Raw genomic sequence first — 26,013 nt, 5'->3', positions numbered from 1 at the left:
GTTTGCTTAAAAATTCTGCCATTTTCAAAATTTTCCTTGAAGCGTCTTTGAATCATATAGCTAAAACAATGTGAAGTTTTGAATGTTTACAGTAATACAGTTAAACATGATTAATATCTGGAACATAGTTTAGTAACAAGATAGTTGCCGTATGAAGTTTGCATGGTTTGACAAGTACATCATAAATCCTATGCAGAGTAAGAAAAACAGAGGAGAAATGAGAACACTGCAGTTTGTATATAAACTCTACAAAGCAATGTGAAGCAGAGGAAAATTGGGGAAACTGCAGCTCATTAGCAAAAGTCAACATGGTTTCTGTAAAGGGAAATCATGTCTTACTAATCTATTAGAGTTCTTTGAAGGGGTCAACAAACATGTGGACAAGGGGGGTACTTAGATTTCCAGAAAGCCTTTGACAAAGTCCCTCACCAAAAGCTCTTACGTAAATTAAGTTGTCATGGGATAAGAAGGAAGATCCTTTCATGGATTGAGAACTGGTTAAAAGACAGGGAACAAAGGGTAGGAATAAATGGCAAATTTTCAGAATGGAGAGGGGTAACTAGTGGTGTTCCCCAAGGGTCAGTCCTACGACCAATCCTATTCAACCTATTCATAAATGATCTGGAGAAAGGGGTAAACAGCGAGGTGGCAAAGTTTGCAGATGATACTAAACTGCTCAAGATAGTTAAGACCAAAGCAGACTGTGAAGAACTTCAAAAAGATCTCACAAAACTAAGTGATTGGGCAACAAAATGGGAAATGAAATTTAATGTGGATAAATGTAAAGTAATGCACATGGGAAAAAAATAACCCCAACTATACATACAATATGATGGGGGCTAATGTAGCTACAACTAATCAGAAAAAAGATCTTGGAGTCATTGTGGATAGTTCTCCAGTGTGCAGCGGCAGTCAAAAAAGCAAATGGGATGTTAGGAATAATTTAAAAAGGGATAGAGAATAAGACCGAGAATATCTTATTGCCCTTATATAAATCCATGGTACACCCACATCTTGAATACTGTGTACAGATGTGATCTCCTGATATCAAAAAAGATATGCTGGCATTAGAAAAGGTTCAGAGAAGAGCAACTAAAATGATTAGGGGTTTGGAACGGGCCCCATATGAGGAGAGATTAAAGAGGCTAGGACTTTTCAGCGTGGAAAAGAGGAGACTAAGGGGGGATATGATAGAGGTCTGTAAAATCATGAGTGGTGTGGAGAAAGGGAATAAGGAAAAGTTATTTACTTGTTCCCATAATATAATAACTAGAGGCCACCAAATGAAATTAATGGGCAGCTGGTTTAAAACAAAAGGAAGTTCTTCACCCAGTGCACAGTCAACCTGTGGAACTTCTTGCCTGAGGAGGTTGTGAAGGCTAGGACTATAACAGGGTTTAAAAGAGAACTAGATAAATTCATGGAGGTTAAGTCCATTAATCGCTATTAGCCAGGATGGGTAAGGAATGGTGTCCGTAGCCTCTGTTTGTCAGAGGGTGGAGATGGATGTCAGGAGAGAGATCACTTGATCATTACCTGTTAGGTTCACTCCCTCTGGGGCACCTGGTGTTGGTCACTGTCAGTAGACAGGATACTGGGCTGGATGGATCTTTGGTCTGACCCAGTATGGCCATTCTTATGTTCTTATTAGCTTCCGTAGGGCTGTAATATGTAGCAATAGCCAGGATATGGTGGCACTCCTAAGCCTTGAATTTTTTATTTTATTTATTTATTTTTTTTAAAAACCTCCAACAAAATACTACCTTTAAGTTAAAGATATTTAAGATGTTGCTATATCACAATGAACTTCTTTAAGATGAGGTTAAGTTTGCAGGCATATATCAGTGGTTTGAGTTTATTAACTTTCCAGAATGTTGGGTACATTTTAACTCTAACATGTAGAAACCCAGGATATTCAGAGTTAAGACTAAAGATACAAGAAACCCAAACTTTTGAAAATTTGGAGGTTCCATGGTAAAGTAGCCAGTCTGCCTTAGCTCTACTCCCAGAGAGATGCCAGCTTCTCGTTGTGTGTAGAGTACAGAAAATGCACACCACAGAACATCAATTGTGTAATTTTCATACATACTTGTCTTTGATATTATGTGTTCTGCTTTGACACCATTCTGCTTTCTGTCCTTTTCATGTATGTGCTCTGATTTCTGGGCATCTGACGCTTGTATATGGAGACTTGCTAGCTCTGTCTAATGATACTTGAAAACTGGCTTCCATCTGGAATCACAGGACCTGATCTAGTGAAATGCTGAGGACCTTCAATGAGGCATTGAACCAAACCACATCACACAAGATGAGACTCTTAATGAAGAGTGGGAAATGATTGCCTTCCTTGTATAATTTCTCTAATTATGATATGGGCAGAGTTAAGGTTGATTTTAGTTATGCAGTGGTTGAGTACTTATCCACTTTCTCTTAACAGTTAATTTCTATATTTTTTAAATGCTTGGGTTTTTAACTTTAGCATTCCTTGGTGTACATATATAGTCAAAACAACTTAATTTGAAGTTAAAGTTTTCTCTGAATAAAGAGCATAGTCTTTGCTTTGTACTGGATCTAAATTAAAAGCCTATCATTGATTCCTTTTCTTTCCAATCAGGTGATGAAGTTTATTGAAAAGCGGCAGAACACATCTCAGTGAGTAAATTCCAAAAGAATATACTATTCTGAAATCCCTCTAGGAAAGCCACTTGAAAGAGTTCCAGTACAGGGTCTTTACTTGAGGAAAGCTGTCTGAAATTATCAGTCTTGTGCTGTGAAAGATTTGTATATATCCAGGTGTAGGAACTGTCTGCTACTTAGGTGTGTCGTGCTTGAGAAAAGAGCTACAGCTTGAAGCAGAACCACAAGCTTCCAGTAACCAGAGCAGAATAATTCGGAGACTCATTCTCCTGGTCTTACACTTCTCTTGTGCTTTCCCAGTACAAGACTGGTAATTTTATCTTTTTTCTTCTGTAAGGTCCATGGGATGGGGGAGGTTCAGTGCCACCTGCTTGTTGGTTTTCCCTTACCCTCAATATTGATGATATCTAAACAAAAGACTTGGAATTTGATGGATAATTAAATTAATGTCCTCTGTGATATAGTCCAAATGCTAACAGTTTGAAGTTGTTAGAGAAGGGGTCTGTTGATTGCAAAGCTCCCTTAATACAATTCATATAAGCTCCATTGTTCTACATGATGTGTAAACATAGGGAATCAGTTTTTGTTCTGAAGAGTTTACAGTCTAAGTACCTGTTACGTTGATCCTTTTGACTCTATCATTTAAATGTAATCTGCAGAGAACAGTAATGACCTTTTGCTGGCACCTTCAGTGCAGGAGATTTTTCAGGTCCTTTCCTAAGGGTATGTCTACACTGGCAAGTTTCTTGTGCCACAAGTTACACCACTTTTATTAAAACGCTGGAATTAAACCGCTGTTGCGTGTCCATGCTGTGCACCTTGTGATGCTGGAGCGCATCCACACTAGCAACTCTTTCAATGGCAAAGACAGCAGTGCATTGTGGTAGCTAACCCACTGTGCAACTGGCCGCAGGGTGCTTTGGGAAGGGTTTGCAATGCCTCATGGGGCAGGCACAGCATCACATGATGCAGGTTTCCCAATCCCATTGTTCAGTGGTGTGACGAAGTGGGGTTTTATTCATCTTGCTGTGTTGCATATGAGTCTTACTGTCCTATACTAATACTGTGTGTACCTTAGTTTCCCTGGGTACTGCACCAATAGATAGGTGGTGGGAATTGGGTATGTGATTTTGCTGAGGCCTGCAGGGCAGGTGAGACTGCCCAGCTATTTGCAGCTATGTAACCTGAGACCCAGGATGGGGGTGCAACCAGGTGACACCTTTGGCCCGGGAATTGAGAGGAGGAGGAGGGGCTGGAGGCTGGCAATCTGCTTGGGGGACCTGGAAGAGGGGGAATCCAGGGCATCTGGCCCAGGATTCCCAAGATGGACTTGGCTGAAAGTCACTGATGTTTGTAATAACAAGCTCTGTTCTATGCTGTGGTCCTGTCTATGAATAAACCTTCTGTTTTACCCTGGCTGAGAGACATGTCTGACTGCAGAGTTGGGGTGCAGGGCCCTCTGGCTTCCCCAGGAGCACCACCGGTGCAGACTTGCTGTGGGAAGCACACGGTGTGAAAAGGGGATGCTGAATACTCCGAGGTCAGACCCAGGAAGGTCGAAGCTGTGTAAGCTTCTTGCCCTGGAGACAGTATGCTCAGAGAGAGGAGGCTCCCCCAGAGTCCTGACTGGCTTCGTATGGAGTAGTTCCAGAGCATCACCTGGTGACTCCGTAACACATGGGCATCCTACTACATTGCCTGCTTCTTTTCAGCTGAAGGGATGTGGGGGAGGAGAGGGGAGAGTGTGAGACAGGGAGTGTGTGTATGTTGGTGGGGAGAGAGACAGGATGTTTTGGAGGACAGAGTGTGTGTCAGCATGCTGTCTTGTAAGTTCAGACAGCAGCAGGAACCAGCAGCAGCAGCCAGTCCTGGGGGAGGGGAAACCCTGACATCAGCTCCAGCCTCCCTCCCTGGACTCTCTGCACAGCAATCAAATGCGCTCACCTTCCTGCCTCCCTCCCTCCCTCTGTGTTCGACACAGCATTCCACATTAATGGTTTGCTTTGTGTCCCAGAGCAGATCAGCATGCAACAGCTGTGAGAACTGTTGCTGTGAGAAACGGTGCTTTGAAAGGGGAGGGGAGTAGGTCTCTAGGGCAGCCGAGTTCAAAACAATGAGCAGAGTGGTCGTATGTGGAAAAAGCTGCTTTACCGTGCAGAAATGTGCCAGTGTAGACAAGCCCTAAGTCTTGGAATGCTTTGGGAGAAATCTCCCTGAGCTGTAACAAAAATTCACATGATCTGGCTGTCCCCATCTTTTTGCTAGGCTAATCACCAGGAGCTTGTGCTTTTGACGAGGGCTGTCGATTAATTGCAGTTAACTCATGTGATTAACTCAAAAAAATTAACGGCGATTAAAAAAATTAATTGCACTGTTAAACAATAGAATACCAGTTGACATTTATTGAATATTTTTGGATGTTTTTCTACGTTTTCAAATATATTGATTTCTGTTACAACACAGAATACAAAGTGTACAGTGCTCACTTTGTATTATTTTTTATTATAAATATTTGCACTGTGAAAATGATAAAATAAATAGTATTTTTCAGTTCACCTCATACAAGTATTGTAGTGCAATCTCTTTATCGTGAAAGTGTAACTTATAAATGTAGATTTTTTTTGTTTACATAATTGCACTCAAAAACAAAACAATATAAAACTGTAGAGCCTACAAGTCCACTAGGTCCTATTTCTTGTTCAGTCAATTGCCAAGACAAACAAGTTTGTTTCCATTTACGGGAGATACTGCTGACTGCTTCTTATGTTCGCATGGCACTTTTGTTTGCATGGTATTTATGTGCCAAATAGTCTAAACAATCATATGTCCCTTTGTGTTCGGCCACCATTCCAGAGGACATACTTCCATGCTAATGCTGCTCGTTAAAAAAATGTGTTAATTAAATTTGTTACTGAACTGCTTAGGGGAGAATTGTATGTCTCCTGTTCTGTTTTATTGGCATTCTGCCATATATTTCATGTTATAGCAGTCTCGGATGATGACTTAGCACATGTTCATATTAAGAACATTTTCACAGCAGATTTTACAAAATGCAAAGAAGATACCAACGTGAGATTTCTAAGGCTAGATACAGCACTCGACCCAAGGTTTAAGAATCTGAAGTGTTTTCCAAAATCTGAGAGGGACGAGGTGTGGAGATTGCTTTCAGAAATCTTAAAAGAGCAACACTCTGATGTGGAAACTACAGAACCTGAACCACCAAAATAGAAAATCAACCTTCTGCTGGTGGCATCTGACTCTGATGATGAAAATGAACATCCGTCGGTCTGCTGTGCTTTGGATTGTTATATAGCAGAACCTGTCATCAGCATGGACGCATATCTCCTGGAATGGTGGTTGAAGCATGAAGGGACATATGAATCTTTAGTGCATCTGGCATGTAAATATCTTGTGATGCCAGCTACAACAGTGCCATGCTAATACCTGGTCTCACTTTCAGGTGACATTGTAAACAAGACATGGGCAGCATTATCTCCTGTAAATTGTAACCTAACTTGTTTGTCTGAGCGATTGGCTGAAGTAGGACGGAGTGGACTTGTAGATTCTCAAGTTTTACATTGTTTTATTTTTGAATGCAGTTATTTTTTGTACATAATTCTACATTTGTAAGTTCAACTTTCATTATAAAGAGATTGCACTACAGTACTTGTATTAGGTGAATTTAAATATACTATTTTTTATTTTTACAGTGCAAATATTTGTATAAAGTGATCACTGTCCACTTTGTATTCTGTTATAATTGAAATTAATATATTTGAAAATGTAGAAAACATCCAAAAGTATTTAAATAGATGGCATTCTATTATTGTTTAACAGCGTGATTAATCACACAATTAATTTTTTTAATCACTTGACAGCCCTACTTTTGACTAATTCTTCCTTTGTTTGTGGTGGTTGCCTTCTTCACAGATATGTTCTTATTGATACACCAGGACAGATTGAGGTGTTCACCTGGTCAGCCTCAGGCACTATCATCACTGAGGCACTGGTAAGTGTTTTTTGCACAACATCAGAGTGAGGCTGGCTGGGGTAGGTGGTTGCAGAATGGCACGTTTTACTTAACTAAAACTTGTTTTATCCTGTTCTTTCAGGCTTCCACTTTTCCTTCAGTTGTCGTTTATGTGATGGACACATCTCGCAGCACCAACCCTATCACCTTTATGTCTAACATGTTGTATGCTTGCAGGTAAGAAATCATAGGTCCAGAAATCAAATGTATATCTTTTCAAAATGCTGTCTGTCTTATCCTCACAAAGAAATGAGGGAGCCCACATTTCTTGAAAAGATCTTTAAATTGGAACAAAGTTATTGGATTTGACCATTCATATCTCACTCACAATGTTTTTACCCAAAGAAAACAGTGCAACACTGACAGATTCAATCATTCTTCTCAACCAGGACCTGTGAGAACTCCGACAAGCAGCTGCTCCTCACCCCTAAAAATCCCTTGTGGACTTTCACAAGGCTCAGTACCACCCATATCTCTCCCCAGGATTTGAGACCTCTTGAAGAGGTTGAGAGGTGCTATATGAAATCAGTTGTTTGCAGTGTTGTTATATCTGTGTTGGTCCCATGATATCATAGAATCATAGAATATCAGGGTTGGAAGGGACCTCAGGAGGTCATCTAGTCCAACCCCCTGCTCAAAGCAGGACCAATCCCCAATCAAATCATCCCAGCCAGGGCTTTGTCAAGCCTGACCTTAAAAACTTCCAAGGAAGGAGATTCTACCACCTCCCTAGGTAACGCATTCCAGTGTTTCACCACCCTCCTAGGGAAAAAGTTTTTCCTAATATCCAACCTAAACCTCCCCCACTGCAACTTGAGACCATTACTCCTTGTCCTGTCCTCTTCTACCACTGAGAATAGTCTAGAACCATCTTCTCTGGAACCACCTCTCAGGTAGTTGAAAGCAGCTATCAAATCCCCCCTCATTCTTCTCTTCTGCAGACTAAACAATCCCAGTTCCCTCAGCCTCTCCTCATAAGTCATGTGTTCCAGACCCCTAATCATTTTTGTTGCCCTTCGCTGGACTCTCTCCAATTTATCCACATCCTTCTTGTAGTGTGGGGCCCAAAACTGGACACAGTACTCCAGATGAGGCCTCACCAATGTCGAATAGAGGGGAACGATCACGTCCCTCGATCTGCTTGCTATGCCCCTACTTATACATCCCAAAATGCCATTGGCCTTCTTGGCAACAAGGGCACACTGCTGACTCATATCCAGCTTCTCATGCACTGTAACCCCTAGGTCCTTTTCTGCAGAACTGCTGCCTAGCCATTCGGTCCCTAGTCTGTAGCTGTGCATTGGGTTCTTCCGTCCTAAGTGCAGGACCCTGCATTTATCCTTATTGAACCTCATCAGATTTCTTTTGGCCCAATCCTCCAATTTGTCTAGGTCCCTCTGTATCCTATCCCTGCCCTCCAGCGTATCTACCACTCCTCCCAGTTTAGTATCATCCACAAATTTGCTGAGAGTGCAATCCACACCATCCTCCAGATCATTTATGAAGATATTGAACAAAACCGGCCCCAGGACCGACCCCTGGGGCACTCCACTTGACACCGGCTGCCAACTAGACATGGAGCCATTGATCACTACCCGTTGAGCCCGACAATCTAGCCAACTTTCTACCCACCTTATAGTGCATTCATCCAGCCCATACTTCTTTAACTTGCTGACAAGAATACTGTGGGAGACAGTGTCAAAAGCTTTGCTAAAGTGAAGAAACAATACATCCACTGCTTTCCCTTCATCCACAGAACCAGTAATCTCATCATAGAAGGCGATTAGATTAGTCAGGCATGACCTACCCTTGGTGAATCCATGCTGACTGTTCCTGATCACTTTCCTCTCGTGTAAGTGCTTCAGGATTGATTCCTTGAGTACCTGCTCCATGATTTTTCCGGGGACTGAGGTGAGGCTGACTGGCCTGTAGTTCCCAGGATCCTCCTTCTTCCCTTTTTTAAAGATTGGTACTACGTTAGCCTTTTTCCAGTCATCTGGGACTTCCCCCGTTCGCCACGAGTTTTCAAAGATAATGGCCAATGGCTCTGCAATCACAGCCGCCAATTCCTTCAGCACTCTCGGATGCAACTCGTCCGGCCCCATGGACTTGTGCACATCCAGCTTTTCTAAATAGTCCCTAACCACCTCTTTCTCCACAGAGGGCTGGCCATCTACTCCCCGTGTTGTGATGCCCAGCGCAGCAGTCTGGGAGCTGTCCTTGTTAGTGAAGACAGAGGCAAAAAAAGCATTGAGCACATTAGCTTTTTCCACATCCTCTGTCACTAGGTTGCCTCCCTCATTCAGTAAGGGGCCCACACTATCCTTGACTTTCTTCTTGTTGCCAACATACCTGAAGAAACCCTTCTTGTTACTCTTGACATCTCTTGCTAGCTGCAGCTCCAGGTGCGATTTGGCCCTCCTGATTTCATTCCTACATGCCCGAGCAATATTTTTATACTCTTCCGTGGTCCTATGTCCAACCTTCCACTTCTTGTAAGCTTCTTTTTTATGTTTAAGATCCGCTAGGATTTCACCGTTAAGCCAAGCTGGTCGCCTGCCATATTTACTATTCTTTCGACTCATCGGGATGGTTTGTCCCTGTAACCTCAACAGGGATTCCTTGAAATACAGCCAGCTCTCCTGGACTCCTTTCCCCTTCATGTTAGTCCCCCAGGGGATCCTACCCATCCGTTCCCTGAGGGAGTCGAAGTCTGCTTTCCTGAAGTCCAGGGTCCGTATCCTGCTGCTTACCTTTCTTCCCTGTGTCAGGATCCTGAACTCAGCCAACTCATGGTCACTGCCTCCCAGATTCCCGTCCACTTTTGCTTCCCCCACTAATTCCTCCCTGTTTGTGAGCAGCAGGTCAAGAAAAGCTCCCCCGCTAGTTGGCTCGTCTAGCACTTGCACCAGGAAATTGTCCCCTATGCTTTCCAAAAACTTCCTGGATTGTCTATGCACCGCTGTATTGCTCTCCCAGCAAATATCAGGAAAATTAAAGTCACCCATGAGAACCAGGGCGTGCGATCTAGTAGCTTCTGCGAGTTGCCGGAAGAAAGCCTCATCCACCTCATCCCCCTGGTCCGGTGGTCTATAGCAGACTCCCACCACTACATCACTCTTGTTGCTCACACTTCTAAACTTAATCCATAGACATTCAGGTTTTTCTGCAGTTTCGTACCGGAGCTCTGAGCAGTCGTACTGCTCCCTTACGTACAGTGCTACTCCCCCACCTCTTCTGCCCTGCCTGTCCTTCCTGAACAGTTTATAACCATCCATGACAGTACTCCAATCATGTGAGTTATCCCACCAAGTCTCTGTTATTCCAATGACATCATAGTTCCTTGACATCACCAGGACCTCCAGTTCTCCCTGCTTGTTTCCAAGGCTCTTGTGCATTCGTATATAAGCACTTGAGATAACCTGCTGATCGCCCCTCATTCTCAGTATGAGGCAGGAGCCCTCCTCTCACAGACATTCCTGCCTGTGCTTCCTCCCGGTATCCCGTTTTCCCACTTACCTCAGGGCTTTGGTCTCCTTCCCCCGGTGAACCTAGTTTAAAGCCCTCCTCACTAGGTTAGCCAGCCTGCTGGCAAAGATGCTCTTCCCTCTCTTCGTAAGATGGAGCCCGTCTCTGCCCAGCACTCCTCCTTCATGGAACACCATCCCATGGTCAAAGAATCCAAAGCCTTCTCTCCGACACCACCTGCGTAGCCATTCGTTGACTTCCACGATTCGACGGTCCCTGCCCTGTCCTTTTCCTTCCACGGGGAGGATGGACGAGAACACCACTTGCGCCTCCAACTCCTTTATCCTTCTTCCCAGAGCCACGTAGTCCGCAGTGATCCGCTCAAGGTCATTCTTGCAGTATCATTGGTGCCCACGTGGAGAAGCAGGAAGGGGTAGCGATCCAAGGGCTTGATGAGTCTCGGCAGTCTCTCCGTCACATCACGAATCTTAGCCCCTGGCAAGCAGCAGACTTCTCGGTTTTCCCGGTCAGGGCGGCAGATAGATGACTCAGTCCCCCAGAGGAGAGAGTCCCCGACCACCACCACCCGCCTCCTTCTCTTGGGAGTGGTGGTCGTGGAACCCCCCATCTCAGGACAGTGCATCTCATGCCTTCCAACCAGCGGAGTCTCCTTCTGCTCCCTTCCCTCAGACGTATCATCTGGTCCACTCTCCGCATTAGTACCTGTGGAGAGAACATGAAAGCGGTTAGTTACCTGTGTCCGCGTTGCTGAAACCCGGACATTCCCCCTTCTTCTTCTGGAGGTCACATGTTGCCAAGCTTCTTCACTGGCCTCTTGGCTCTGCTGTGGAACCTGCTCTAAATCTTTAGAGCTTTGTGCCCATAGAAGCATATCCTGACTTTTGTCCAGAAAATCCTCAGTTTCTCGTATGCAACGCAGGGTTGTTATCTGTTGCTCCAGACCTTCAATCTTCTCTTCCAATATGGAGACCAGCTTGCACTTTGTACAGACAAAGTCGCTTCTGTCCTGTGGAAGAAAGACAAACATGGCACATCCAGTGCAGGTCACAACAGCTGAACCCCCGCCTTCCATATCACCTTCCTACTATGAGCTTCCTCAGAGAAGTTGGCAAGATGTAAGCCTCACTGGGCTCACTCCAGGCAAACTCCCAGGCAAACTCCTGCTGTGTGCTGCTCAGCTGGTTCGCGAAGCTCTGGCTATTTTTAAACAGCCAGGCTTCCCTGAAAGAACGAGACAAGGTAGGTGAGGTAATATCTTTTGTTGGACCAGCTTCTGTTGATGGAAGGGACAAGCTTTCAAGCTACACAGAGCTTTTCCTCTGGTCTGGAGAATGTACTCAGAGTGTCTGATGAAATCAGTACAGTCTGAGAGGTCATAATGTCTGCTCTTCATCAAGATACTGATCTCTTGCAAACTCAGCCCAGGCAAGAGTCCTATGCTAATGGTGGGAGGGCAGAAATATTTTGTTTGCTAGCCAGGATACTCAGTAGTTCTTTCATTAAAGGCATCTGGTCTGCTTTTTGTCAAGGTCATTGATGTTTGAGTACTACTGGTAATCTTGGACAAAGTGGCAAAGAAATTGTTGCATCTACTGACATCTTGTCAGGATGCTTCATCGTTGCCCCTTGGAGTATGTAGCCACAGCAGTTCACACATTCGTCGCCTCCTGGAGGAGTTATTTGAAATTCCATGTTGTCTTCCTCTTTAGTTCCAGATACAGGAACGTTCAGTTTGTGCAGGTTTCAGAGTAACAGCCGTAGTCTGTATTCGCAAAAAGAAAAGGAGTACTTGTGGCACCTTAGAGACTAACCAGTTTATTTGAGCATAAGCTTTCGTGAGCTACAGCTCACTTCATCAGATGCATACTGTGGAAAGTGTAGAAGATCTTTTATACACATAAAGCATCAGCAGAGACAGAACTCTATCATCATGACCCATCAAGAAAGCTGCATTCCTCAGGGAAAATGGGGCTAACAGTACCGGGGGAAAGCTCCTAAGAACTGATGGTAGTGTGTTCTTTACAGAGGGCCCTGTATGGTAGGGAAAAGATTGAGCTTGAATCCCACTGTGATGGGTTTCCCCCCAGAGTGCCACCTGGAATTGGGGTACCACTGAGCCCTCTGACCCATCAGCATGGGCTCCCCCTCACGCTGTGCTGCTGTGACAAGTTGTAAAGCCCTTCAAGCTTGCACTTTCACTAGCATTCACCCAGGTAGGGACACACTTTGCTGCAATCCCATGCAGGCTTTTTAACCACCAGCCTTCCAGCCTAGGACCCCAGATCAGGACCGTCCTGCCCTGATCAAATTTGGCCAGTATATGGGTTTAACACCCAGTCCGCCTCTCCCTCAATGTGAAGAGGACCATGCACACTTGTGGTAATCAAGCTGAGATTTTCCCAAGACACCTTAGTTCAACGCACACTGGGTTGAATTAAAACATAAAATAAGTTTATTAACTACAGAAATATAGATTTCAAGTGATAGCAAACCAATCAAAGCAGATTACCTAGTAAATAAACAAAACCGCAAACTGAGTTTAACATACTGGATAGGTAGGATATGAATTAGCAAATTCTTATCCTGAGTGATAAACAGGCTGGCAGATTTTTAAGACACAAGCTGCCTTGGCTTTGTAGCTTGGGTTTCCCAGGTTTTTATACACAGGCTAGAAATCCCTTAGCCTGGGATCATCATTTCCCCCTGTTTAGTCTTTATTTCGCAGATATTTTCAGCTGTGTTGTTGTAGGGAGAGCGAGGTCCCTTTATGATGTCGTTTTTTCCCTTTTATATCTTTTATTCACTTGTTGGAAAGCTCTTTTGCTGTGACCCAGGTCAAACAGTTCCCATTGTGTAGTGCTATCTCTGAGAGGTTTTTATTATACACAGTTCCGGGTTAATCCTTGTGCGCATTTCCTTAATAAGCCATTAACATTGTTTGGCCTTTTTACTGTTTTACCTGAAAGGCTACTTGTGGGTGTGTTCAACCCCACAACATGTTTTAGTAACACATACATAGTCAAACTTTATAACTTCACATACAATGATAGCACATACAATTCAACGAGATATTAATGTCTAGGAGATTAAGACTTTTAGAATGATACTCACAAGGCATACTTTGTACAAAAAATGTCACACCCACCATTTTCTGAATATGCTGCAAGATTCCCCTTTTTGCAAAAGTTTTTCTTATAATGACTGAAAATAAGACATTAAAATGGAAATAAAAATCGAACAACCACAGTAAACAGAAGTTGCTGAACCAGGAATACAAAGCAGATTTCATTAAGGACAACGCTAAACAAATCTTACATGAGAACCATAGACTTATTAGGGCGCCTGGTGTGTCTTTTAGGTTAACTGGCTGATATCCACTCCAGGGCTACTTTTTCATGCAACATGTAATCAAACTGTGTAGCTTACTGCCAGAGGAAGTCATTGAGGCTAAGAATTTAACAAAATTCAAAAAGGGATTGGTTATTTATATGGCTAATAGGAATATTCAGAATTTTTGTTATAACAATACAAATTTTGAAAGGGATATTAAACCTTGTGTTTCAGGTCTTAAGCCAATCTCTAACTATTAGAGATGAGGATGTTTTATATGGGGGATAGATTATTCCACATAAACCTGCTGCACTGTTCTTATGTCATTCTCTGAAGTGTCTGGTTCTGGCCACTGTTGGAGACAGTATATTAAACTGGGTAGACCTGAGGTCTGATGCAGTTTATAAATTCTGTATTCCTAAAGAAAGAACTTTCCCTTTCTAGTAACTGTGCCTCAAAGTTCATGGATCCAAAAATATGTCCAGTTGGGTCTGCAGGTCTGTATGTATTTTGAGGTCATAGGTCAGTCCACAAATATCTCAACCATGATAAAAGTCCTGAGTCAAAATAAAATAAAAAGAAAATAAAAAAGGAAGGTTAATAACAAGTAGAGCTGAAATAATAGGAAAACATCAGTCAAGCTCAACCATGCACACAGGACAATTGCTGTTCTGCAGAGAGATGCTTATAACCTCCTTTTTCTATTTTGGTCCTCAGTGATCTGAGTGAAAGATTACACTTTAATTTGGTCAGAGTAAAGTGTCCTTTCCTACTAAAATCACAGTTTTGGGGTTTGGTTTTTATATGCAGGCCTATCTGCCTCCTGCTTAATGTGGAAATATGTTAATCTATGTCTTATTGAAGTCTAGGTGACTTTTCTGACTGCTCCTCTTCTCTCCTTTCAGTATCCTGTACAAAACAAAACTACCTTTTATTTTGGCCATGAACAAGGTAAGTAGAATCTATTGTCAGTGTCCAAGCGAACAAGATGCTTGTTAGACTTCTCTTATAATAATGTCATCACCTCTCCTCAGCAAGGACATCATTGCCTCCGAGATGGATGGAGGAATACTGGCTACTAAAGGGCTCTAAATTAGTGGAGAACGGCATAATAAGAACCAATGGCCAGAAGTCAAAGCCAGATAAATTCTAATTAGAAATAAGGCACAGATTTTTAACAGTGAGGGCAATTAACCATTGGAAAGCAGGGATGTGGTGAATTCTCTATCGCTTGGAGTGTGTAAATCAAAACTAGATACATTTCTGGAAGATCTATTTTAGCCAAACACAAGCAATTTGGCCTCAATACAGGGTAATTGGGTGAAACTCTGTGACCTGTGTTATACAGAAAATCAAACTAGATAATCTAATGGTTCATTCTGTTCTTAAAATCTATGAATAGGAGGCTTATTTTTGATGTGGAAAAGGTAAAGGCAGTTAAGCTCAGCCGTAAGGTAACTGACAGGAGTGATCAAATCTAGGAAAGTGAAGGTAGCATTTCAATTTGATAATCCATTAAATATTTTTGAAGAATGCTAGTTGTGTCATCATGTCTGGTATCAAAATGGAAGAGTAGGACTGAGTGGAATAGAGAAGAGCTTTGTTCTACAGGAAATTGTCTCTAAATTGGAGAAACTGCCAGACTCCTTCCTTTTCCTCTTATGTTTCCCTCTCTTATATCAAGCTGTCAAACTTTGCTGTGAAACCTCAGTCTAGAGAGATCCTAATTTTGTGGGGTTCTGCCTGGATGCTAGGTTTTTCAAAAGCATGTATGTGACTTAGAACCGCAAATCCAATTGAAAGTGACCTATGTTCCTAAATCACTTAAAATTTAAAAAATGACCCTTGCCTCAGATAGGTTAGAATCTAAAAATAAGATGAGACACAACAGGTGAGTTTGACAAGCAATAGGAGAGAGAAAGGGGAAGGCAGGGCCAGGGTAACACAGCTAAGACTCTTTAGCTACAGAGGTAGCTAGTGCACAACATGGTTTTTTGATTCAGTTGAAAAGTTCTGCCATTTTAAAAAATACCTTTTAAAACTTTCTGTTGCTGTTCTTGTGTATGAACATACTCGTGTGTGCCCACAAACAAATGACCACCCCCAATTCTGCCCTCCCAGTGCCCTTTCCAGGGTTTAAGGGCTGCCATCTCCCAGCAGTCAGCTTTGCCTTTTAAAAAAAAAAAATAAAAAAATAGCATCATTGGGGCTTCTGAGGGACTGAAGATCTTTGCCCCTGCTGCTCCTCCTCGCTGCTCTGGACCTGGCGGAGAACTAGCCTCAAATGCCTGGATGAGGGCCTCAGTTATTCTCTCCTCATGTGCGGAAAGTTGCAGGGCTACTCTAGTTGGGGCTCCCTGTTTCCAGGTGCTGCACCTTTTCTTTGACTCAAGTCTTCTCCTTTTTTACACTGATTTTACATGCCATCTTCACTGATGAAGACCATATTTCTGCCACCTTTCACTTATACTGGATGCCTTAACCCTTCAACCAGAGGTGTGGTTCAGTACCATAGTTTTGCCCTTCCCTAGTAAGGTAGGGAGAATTTTCCAAACGTACCACTTCTCAATAATGAGCTGAGTTTCCTTGCCCAACAGAAAAAGCACAAATGGAGTCCTGTAAACAAATTCCTTTCTATTGCCTAAGTTCCTTTTTCTTAAGGCAAGAGTCCTCTGTGCTGTAATGGGCATCCTTTGGCAAAGCGTGTTGGTGCCCATTATTGACACGACTAAACTGCACGCTTGGCAGACACAAGTCAGCCTAAGGATGTGTGTCCATTCCTTTTTATTTACTGATGTATACTCTTAAAAGGATGCTGTCATTTTGAAGCCTAGGCCACTTTTGCCAATGTGATAGTTATTTCAGATGCTATAGATTTCCCAGAATCACCCCGTTCCTGAACTTTTCCTTCTCTCGCTCTCACTTGCCTTGGCGACCCCCTGCCTGAATGCCAACCTCACTTCTCTCATATACATCTGATCAAAGACCCACTGTCCTGAGTTCTCACACTACACTCACCCCTGCTCTAGAGGCCACCACTTTGCATGCCCCCTCCAAGCCTGCCTATGTTCCTCTGACAGTTTGATTTTACATCTTCCTAATTTTACAATGTATCTGTCTGCTTTTGCTGTATAAGAACCTGACCTGGTAATTACAGTGGAGCAGTGTAGCTGTCTACACACAGAGTGCTGTCTAGTGTACAAAGTCAGAAAAATGACTATTTCAGTTAAGGTGTATGCAGTGGTGTGAAGTGACCCTTTTAACACCCCTCTAGTCATAAGGAGGAAAGGTGTCGGGGGACAGACAGCAGCTGGGGATGGGGGTTGTTAATGGGTTACAGATTGTTGTAATAAGCCATAAATCCAGTGTGTCTATTCAGTCCATGATTTTTAATGTCTAGCAAAGTAATGAATTTAAGCTCCCAGGCTCGTCTGTTGAAAGTATTGCACTATGGCTACACTACAGCTTAAGTTGACATAAGTTATGTCGCTCAGGGGTGTGAATTAGCCACCCCCTGAGTGACATAACTTATGCCAACTTAGTGCTGTCCCCACCAGCGCTTATGTCGGCAGGAGAGCTGCTCCTGCCAGCTTAGCTACTGCCACTCGCGGGGGCTGGAGTAATTAAGCCAACAGCAGAGAGCTCTCTCCCATCGGCTTAGAGCGGCTACATGAGAGAGCTCTCTAGTGTAGGCATAAGATTGTACAGGTTTCCTTTGAGGATGAGGGTCAGCTATAGAGTGATTGCTGCCCACCCCCAGCTGCTTCTCCCCCTTCTTTTCTCCCTATGACTGAAGGAGTGTTAAAGGGTCACTTCACCTTGAAGGGTCTCTGGAAATGTGATAACTACTTATGCTGAACAATCTGTTCCACCCTGTATTTAACAGTGACACTCAGAGGCTATGTCTACACTGTGTACCTTACAGCAGCACAGCTGTGCTGCTATGGCAATGCTGCTGTAAGGTATGCAGCATAGCCGCTCTTTGTCAGCAGGAGAGTGCTCTCCTGCTGACAAAACTAAACACTACCCCCATGAGAGGCGGTAGCTTTGTCAGTAGGAGAGTATCTCCTGATGATAAAGTGCTGTCCACACTGGCGCTTTTCATCGGTAAAACTTTTGTCTGTCAGGGGTGTGATTTTTTTTTTTTCCAAAAGCTTTACCAACAAAAGTACAGTGTAGACATAACCTGAGTTAGGCCTTGTTTACACTACACAGTTTTGTCATCAAAAGGCAGCTTTTCGCAACAAAACAGTGGAGGTGTACACACGATAATGCACCTCCCACCAACAATATTCTCCTGCTTTGTTGACAAAATAAAACCACCATGCTGAGAGGCATAGAGCTTGTTGCGGCAAAGTTAGATCAACAAAGCATCAGTGTAGACACAGCATTTATTACATTGCTGTAACTGGCCTCCAGGGGGTATCCCACAATGCTCACTGTTTCGAACTCCACTGCCCTGCATCCAGCTACACAGGCATTCGCCCCCTCCTTTCAAAGCCCCAGGATGTTTTGAAATTCCTCAGTGTGGAAAGCTCACATGGCACACTCAGCTGGGCAGTAGCTGGCTCCCACATCAAATGCACTCTTGCCTGCACTACAGGGGAGGGGATTGATCTCCTTGGTCTGTGGGGAGAGGAGGCTATGGGAGAATATGTTGAACAGCACAGGTCCAGAATAGATCTTTGGGGGACCCTGCTATTTACCTCTCTCCATTGTGAAGACTGGCCACTTATTCCTACCCTTTGTTTCCTGTCTTTTAACCAGTTACTGATTCGAGAGTACCTTCCCTCTAATTCCATGACTGGTTTGTTTGCTTAAAAGCCTGTGGTTGAGGAACCTTGTCAAAGGCTTCCTGAAAGTCCAAGAATACTATAGCCACTCAATTACCCTTGTCCACTTGCTTCTTGACACCCTCAAAGAATTCTAATAGACTGGTGAGGCATGATTTTCCTTTACAAAAGCCCTGTTGACTCTTCCCCAACAAATCATGTCCATCTATGTGTCTGCTAATTCTGTTCTTTTCTATAGTTCCAATCAATTTGCCTGGTACTGAAGTTAGGCTTACTGGCTTGGAAGTGCCAGGACTGCCTCTGGAACCTTTTTTTTTTTTTTAAATCAGCATTACATTAGCTACCCTCCAGTCATCTGATACAGAGGCTGATTTAAGTGATAGGTTGCATACCACAGTACTAGTTCTTCAATTTTGTATGAATTCCTTCAAAACATTTGGGTGAATACCATGTGGTCCTAGTGACTTATTACTGTTTGTATCAATCTGTACCAAAACCTCCTCTATTGACACCTCAATCTGGTACAGTTCCTCAGATTTGGCAACTAAAAACAATGACTCTGGGGCTGGGATCTCCTCCACATCTTCTGCAGTGAAGACCAATGCAAAGAATTAATTTAGCTTCTCCCAAATGGCCGTGTCTTCCTTGAGTGCTCCCAGTGAGAGGGGAGGGCTCCTGCCTCATACTGAGAAAGAGGGGCGATCAGCGGGTTATCTCAAGTGCCTATACACAAATGCACGAAGCCTGGGAAACAAGCAGGGAGAACTGGAAGTCCTGGCAAAGTCAAGGAATTATGGTGTGATTGGAATAACAGAGACTTGGTGGGGTAACTCACATGACTGGAGTACTGTCATGGATGGATATAAGCTGTTCAGGAAGGACAGGCAGGGCAGAAAAGGTGGGGGAGTTGCACTGTATGTAAGAGAGCAGTATGACTTCTCAGAGCTCAAGTATGAAACTGCAGAAAAACGTGAGTGTCTCTGGATTAAGTTTAGAAGTGTGAGCAACAAGAGTGATGTCATGGTGGGAGTCTACTGTAGACCACCGGACCAGGGGGATGAGGTGGACGAGGCTTTCTTCCGGCAACTTGCAGAAGTTACTAGATCGCAGGCCCTGGTTCTCATGGGAGACTTCAATCACCCTGATATCTGCTGGGAGAGCAATACAACGGAGCACAGACAATCCAGGAAGTTTTTGAAAAGTGTAGGGGACAATTTCCTGGTGCAAGTGCTGGAGGAACCAACTAGGGGCAGAGCTCTTCTTGACCTGCTGCTCACAATCCGGGAAGAATTAGTAGGGGAAGCAAAAGTGGATGGGAACCTGGGAGGCAGTGACCATGAGATGGTCAAGTTCAGGATCCTGACACAAGGAAGAAAGGAAAGTAGCAGAATACCCTGGACTTCAGAAAAGCAGACTTTGACTCCCTCAGGGAACTGATGGGCAAGATCCCCTGGGAGAATAACATGAGGGGGAAAGGAGTCCAGGAGAGCTGGCTGTGTTTTAAAGAATCCTTATTGAGGTTACAGGGACAAACCATCCCGATGTGTAGAAAGAATAGTAAATATGGCAGGCGACCAGCTTGGCTTCACAGTGAAATCCTTGCTGATCTTAAATACAAAAAAGAAGCTTACAAGAAGTGGAAGATTGGACAAATGACCAGGGATGAGTATAAGAATATTGCTCAGGCATGCAGGAGTGAAATCAGGAAGGCCAAATCACACCTGGAGTTGCAGCTAGCAAGAGATGTTAAGAGTAACAAGAAGGGCTTCTTCAGGTATGTTAGCAACAAGAAGAAAGTCAAGGATAGTGTGGGCCCCTTACTGAATGAAGGAGGCAACCTAGTGACAGAGGATGTGGAAAAAGCTAATGTACTCAGTGCTTTTTTTCCTCTATCTTCACGAACAAGGTCAGCTCCCAGACTACTGCACTGGGCAGCACAACATGGGGAGGAGGTGACCAGCCGTCTGTGGAGAAAGAAGTGGTTCAGGACTATTTAGAAAAGCTGGACGTGCACAAGTCCATGGGGCCGGATGCGTTGCATCTGAGAGTGCTAAAGGAGTTGGCGAATGTGATTGCAGAGCCATTGCCATTATCTTTGAAAACTCATGGCGATCCCGGGAAGTCCTGGACGACTGGAAAAAGGCGAATGTAGTGGCCATCTTTAAAAAAGGGAAGAAGGAGGATCCTGGGAACTACAGGCCAGTCAGCCTCACCTCAGTCCCTGGAAAAGTCATGGAGCAGATCCTCAAGGAATCAATTCTGAAGCACTTAGAGGAGAGGAAAGTGATCAGGAACAGTCAGCATGGATTCACCAAGGGCAAGTCATGCCTGACTAATCTAATTGCCTTCTATGACGAGATAACTGGTTCTGTGGATGAAGGGAAAGAGTGGACATGTTGTTCTTTGACTTTAGCAAAGCTTTTGACACTGTCTCCCACAGTATTCTTGCCAGCAAGTTAAAGTAGTATGGGCTGGATGAATGGACTATAAGTTTGATAGAAAGCTGGCTAGATTGTCGGGCTCAACGGGTAGCGGTCAATGGCTCCATGTCTAGTTGGCAGCCAGTATCAAGTGGAGTGCCCCAGGGGTCGGTCCTGGAGCCGGTTTTGTTCAATATCTTCATAAATGATCTGGAGGACGGTGTAGATTGCACCCTCAGCAAGTTTGCAGATGATACTAAACTGGGAGGAAAGGTAGATAAGCTGGAGGGTAGGGATAGGATACAGAGGGCCCTAGACAAATTGGAGGATTGGGCCAAAAGAAATCTGATGAGTTCAACAAGGACAAGTGCAGAGTCCTGCACTTAGGAAGGAAGAATCCCATGCACCGCTATAGACTAGGGACCGAATGGCTCGGCAGCAGTTCTGCAGAAAAGGACCTAGGGGTTACAGTGGATGAGAAGCTGGATATGAGTCAACAGTGTGCCCTTGTTGCCAAGAAGGCCAATGGCATTTTGGGATGTATAAGTAGGGGCATTGCCAGCAGATCGAGGGACGTGATCGTTCCCCTCTCTTTGACATTGGTGAGGCCTCATCTGGAGTACTGTGTCCAGTTTTGGGCCCCACGCTACAAGAAGGATGTGGAAAAATTGGAAGGAGTCCAGCGGAAGGCAACAAAAACGATTAGGGGACTGGTACCCATGAGTTATGAGGAGAGGCTGAGGGAACTGGGGATGTTTAATCTACGGAAGAGAAGAATGAGGGGGGATTTGATAGCTGCTTTCAACTACCTGAAAGGGGGTTCCAAAAAGGATGACTCTAGACTGTTCTCAGTGGTAGCAGATGACAGAACAAGGAGTAATGGTTTCAAGTTGCAGTGGGGGAGGTTTAGGTTGGATATTAGGAAAAACTTTTTCACTAGGAGGGTGGTGAAACACTGGAATGCGTTACCTAGGGAGGTGGTGGAATCTCCTTCCTTAGAAGTTTTTAAGGTCAGGCTTGACAAAGCCCTGGCTGGGATGATTTAACTGGGGATCGGTCCTGCTTTGAGCAGGGGGTTGGACTAGATGACCTCCTGAGGTCCCTTCCAACCCTCATATTCTATGATTCTGTGATTCAGTGTAATAAACTATATAGTCCCTACTTTGCTGCTGGACTTCTTTCTGCATTATTTTTACTCTTTCAGGTTTTCTTTTTGGCTGGGGTGGGTGGGTGATTAATGGCCTAAGTTTAGAGTATTTTTGTTAGGTGTGTCTGCTTCTCTCACTCCCTCACAAAACTCCTGTTCGCTGCTGCATTCGCTGCTTTCTCTGGTTGCTTAGGAGCTGGCTTTTTAAGCCCCCATTTTCCCTGAGTTATCCCTGCCTCTTGTCAAGGGACGCAAAAGGATTTAGGTATCAAAGGATAGCAGGCTAGAGCCTCATTAGTAAACTCTCAGCCTAGCCTGGCACTTGGCTTAGCACGCAACCCCCAAAACAGACCACACTATAATCTTCAATTAAGGAATCACACGGCAGGCAGGCAAGCAAGCACAGAACAAACTAACAGACAGACACCCATTCTTTCCTCCTTCACTTGTAAAAGTCCATTGCAAAACTCCCCTTTACTGCTCCTGTTCTTTTGTCTTCTCTGTTCTCCCCCAAATCCATTTGTCTTGCGTTAAAAATTATATTGTAAGGTCTATGGGGGCAGGGAGTACTGTACTATATGTTTGCCCAGCTCTTATTGCTGTGGTGCTCAGTGAGTAATGTTTAGTCACTAATTAAAAAACCAAAGTTTTTCAAGCCAACCAATGGTGTGAGGTCAAGAGTGAGGACTTAATTTGCCTAGATTCCAGTACTGCAATCTCATACGCACTGGCAGGGCCCCATTGGTTTCAGTGGGACTGCATGCAGACGCACGAGTCCTCCCACGTTGATCAAATTGCAGTAGCACTGCCTTAAACTCTAAACATGCCTTTTTAAAATTGAAATAATGTTGGGGGTTGTACCCTTTTCCAATTGAAACAGCTGAACTGGCAAAACAAAGCATGGGATATTTCAGGCCAGGGAGTGAATGTTTTGGAAAGTTATGAGAATTTGATAATGGAGTTAGAATGAAAACTGTTTACTAGCCTTAACTCTCAGGTACTGTCGAGTGCCCATGCTAATACAGAACCAACCAACCACCATCATCTCTGAAAACTGACTTCTCATTTCCTTATACATTCCAGACAGATATCATTGATCACAGTTTTGCAGTAGAATGGATGCAGGATTTTGAGATCTTCCAAGATGCCTTGAATCAAGAGACAACGTATGTTAGTAACCTGACTCGTTCCATGAGCCTGGTGTTGGATGAGTTTTACAGCTCACTTAAGGTAAGCCTCCTCTCCTGTTCACTACCCCCTGCACAGAGATCTCTCTTCGCTGCTCTCAGCCTTGAGTCCCTTGCTGAGTCCTGCACCATGGGGTATAGAGGGGACTGATTTCTCTGCGTCATTCTTCAGAGAATAGGGGCAAATACTTTGGATTACTTTATCCTGCCTCAGGGGAGGAGGGGTGTGCAAGCTGGCAGAGGGAGTAATTTAAAATTAAATTGCAAATAAATCACCAGAGAAAGCAAAGAATGAAGTAGTTGCGTTCCTAAGTGTATTTGTTAGAGTGGAGGGTGTCATTTCAGAGTCTCTCATTTGAAATGCCTTGTACTCTAGCAGGGTCAGCTAAGCCCTTCATTCTTTTTAAGGAGTCCGATTCAGTTCTGTACCACTTACTGAAAGAGGTTGCTTTGGTCACAACCTTAGAAACAAAGATCTAGCCCATATGGTAAATGGGAAGGTATCTTTTCCTACCCCAGTGGGACTGGGAGGCTAAATCCATTACTATAAAGTACTTAAATAATCCAGTAATGAGTGCCATTGAAAAGCCTATATATCAGGGAGTGTCAGTGATCCCATAACTATTTCATTGGGGTTTGCATGGTGTCCCTCCCGTACTGTCCTCTTGCTGCAGAATTGTGCTCCGCATTAGCTTTCAATTTTAAAAAAACATAGTGTTAAAATTTAAATTTTTTTTACCTTGGTGCTTTCACCCATGCTGCCCCACACTCTTGGCAAGTGTTTCCTGTAAACATTCACAAAGGTACCTCATTATCCACCTTTAACTCCCTCTTCAAAACTGTCCTTTGCCACAATGCCTACAAAAAACTTGACAATAGTTAGGCTGTTGGTGTGCAAAGGCTATTGTCTATAATGCAGAGCCATACTGTCTCCTTGTTCACTTGTACCCCTCCATCTGCCCATATCCATCTGTGGTCCTTGCCTCATACTTGATTGTAATCTCTGTGGGTCAGGTACTGTGTCTTTTGTTCTGTATCTGTATAGCATCTAGCACGATCAGGTCCTGGCTCCTAGGCATGATGGTAATACTACAGATGATAATGATTAAGTGAACAGAGTGTAAGCTGTTGCTGTATCCTTTTCCTGAAACATTAACTCTGTGTGAACTGCCCCATTCATCGTAGCAGGATGTTGACTTTGAGACATGATGATAATTTAAAATGTCAACTCAAGTATTTCACTGATAATTTTAGTAGAAACATCCAGCTAATGAGTTTATTCCACAGTTCCAAATGGCCTCTTCTGTCTCCCCAGCTGCTAAAACTACCAACAGCCTGCTCCCACTATGTAGCTGTAAAAACCCTTCTGCTTTCCTCCCTGACAGTTCTGTGATGCAGTTAGGCATTGTCAGTACACAAATCTACACATGTTGACATCTGAAAATGTGGGGACAACATAATGCTGAATTCAATAACAAAATAAATAACACCAGCTGCTGAATCAATAATGCTATTTCTTATATAGCACTCTTCTTCAGTATATACCAAAGTGCTTCCTAATCTTTAATGTAGTTGTCCTCACAACACCTGTCATTTCGGGAGGGGTACTATCCCCGTTTTACAGATGGAGAACTGAAGCAGAGAGGCTAAGTAACTTTCCCAAGGTCATACAGGAAGTCTCTGGTGGGGAAGGGAATTGAACCCAGTTTTCTCATGTCTTAAACCAGTGTCCTAAACACTGGACCATCCTTTTCATGCATGGATCCTCTGGCCAGAGCATGACTTACAAATATTCTCTACTGATTGCATGATTTGTTTTCATACCTAATTCAGTAAAATTCTGCTGCTTTGTATGTAAATAAATGAGTATCTCAGATTTTCTGGTTGTATCACTAGAGAACCACAGAAATCAGGTGGGTTTTACCACATACTTTAGGCCTTGATAATATTGCAAATGTTCTTGTACTTTATAACAATTACTGCCTACCCTGGGTGTCTATTATTTGTATTACGGTAGCATCAAAAGGCCCAAGGTCTGGGCTGCATTGTGCTGCACAGACAGAGGAAGACCCTGTCCCTGCTCCAAAAGCCTTCTAATCTCAAGACCAAAATTAGATGAGATGGCACAACATATAAACAAAGTGATCAGGGTCATGACAGGCCATGTCTTGTAGTTCCATCCAGGGAACTGGGGCACAGAGACTAAGTGACTTGCCTACGGTCACACAGTAAGTCTGTAGCAGACCACAGAATTAAATCCAGTTTCCCAAGTTCCAGGCTAGCCCCTGGCCTATCCTCCCTTTCTAGAAAGCTGTGGGATGCTTTGTTTTCCATTGAGTTATCTGTAAGCTCCTGAGGACAGGGACCTTGTTGCCTGTCCTATCTATAACCTCGTGCTCCTGCTCAGTTGTCTTATCATTCCTTCTGCTTGCCCTTTCATTCACACCATCCCCCATTCTGATTCACTTCTCCACTCCATGCATCACCCCGAATTGTAATAAGTCTTAGATTAAAAAAGTCTGTTTAGGCCAGAGCAGGGACTATGTCTTCTTTGTTTTTAAAGCCTCTTGAATCATAGAAATGTAGGACAGAAAGGGACCTCAAGAGGTTATCTAGTCCACTCTACTTCCCTGTGCTGAGTCAGGATCAATTAAGCCTAGATTTATCCAACCTGTTCATAAAAAAATCTCCAGTAATTAGAATTTCGCAACCTCCCTTAGTAACCTGTTCCACAAGGTAATTAACCTTATCGTTAGAAAGTTTTTCTTAATATCTAACCTAAATCTCCCTTGTTCCAGATTAAGACAATTCTTGTCCTACCTTCAGTGGACATGGAGATCAGTTGATAATCATCTTCTTTGTAACAGCCCTTAATGCATTTAAAGACTATCATCAGGTCCCTCCTCAGTCGTCTTTTCTACTGACTAAACAGGCCCGGTTTTTTAACCCTTCCTTATAGGTCAGGCTTTCTGAACCCTTC

At 43.7% G+C, this 26,013-nt stretch overlaps 1 protein-coding gene across 6 annotated transcripts in view; it reads left to right on the top strand.

The window, feature by feature from the left end:
* GPN1 (GPN-loop GTPase 1) overlaps positions 1-26,013 on the top strand; it is a 116,462-nt gene that overhangs the window by 10,315 nt on the left and 80,134 nt on the right. For all 6 annotated transcript variants that reach the window (XM_043541929.1, XM_043541928.1, XM_043541927.1 and 3 more), the window contains exons 5-9: positions 2,615-2,652; positions 6,568-6,646; positions 6,750-6,844; positions 14,392-14,437; positions 22,930-23,076. In XM_043541929.1, the coding sequence (XP_043397864.1) occupies positions 2,615-2,652; positions 6,568-6,646; positions 6,750-6,844; positions 14,392-14,437; positions 22,930-23,076 (405 nt within the window). The remainder of the gene's footprint in view (positions 1-2,614; positions 2,653-6,567; positions 6,647-6,749; positions 6,845-14,391; positions 14,438-22,929; positions 23,077-26,013) is intronic.

The sequence above is a fragment of the Chelonia mydas genome, chromosome 3 (assembly GCF_015237465.2).
Source record: "Chelonia mydas isolate rCheMyd1 chromosome 3, rCheMyd1.pri.v2, whole genome shotgun sequence".
Lineage (NCBI taxonomy): Eukaryota > Metazoa > Chordata > Testudines > Cheloniidae > Chelonia > Chelonia mydas.
The sequence above is the reverse complement of the archived record's forward strand: the minus strand, read 5'-3'. Positions and strand labels throughout refer to the sequence as shown.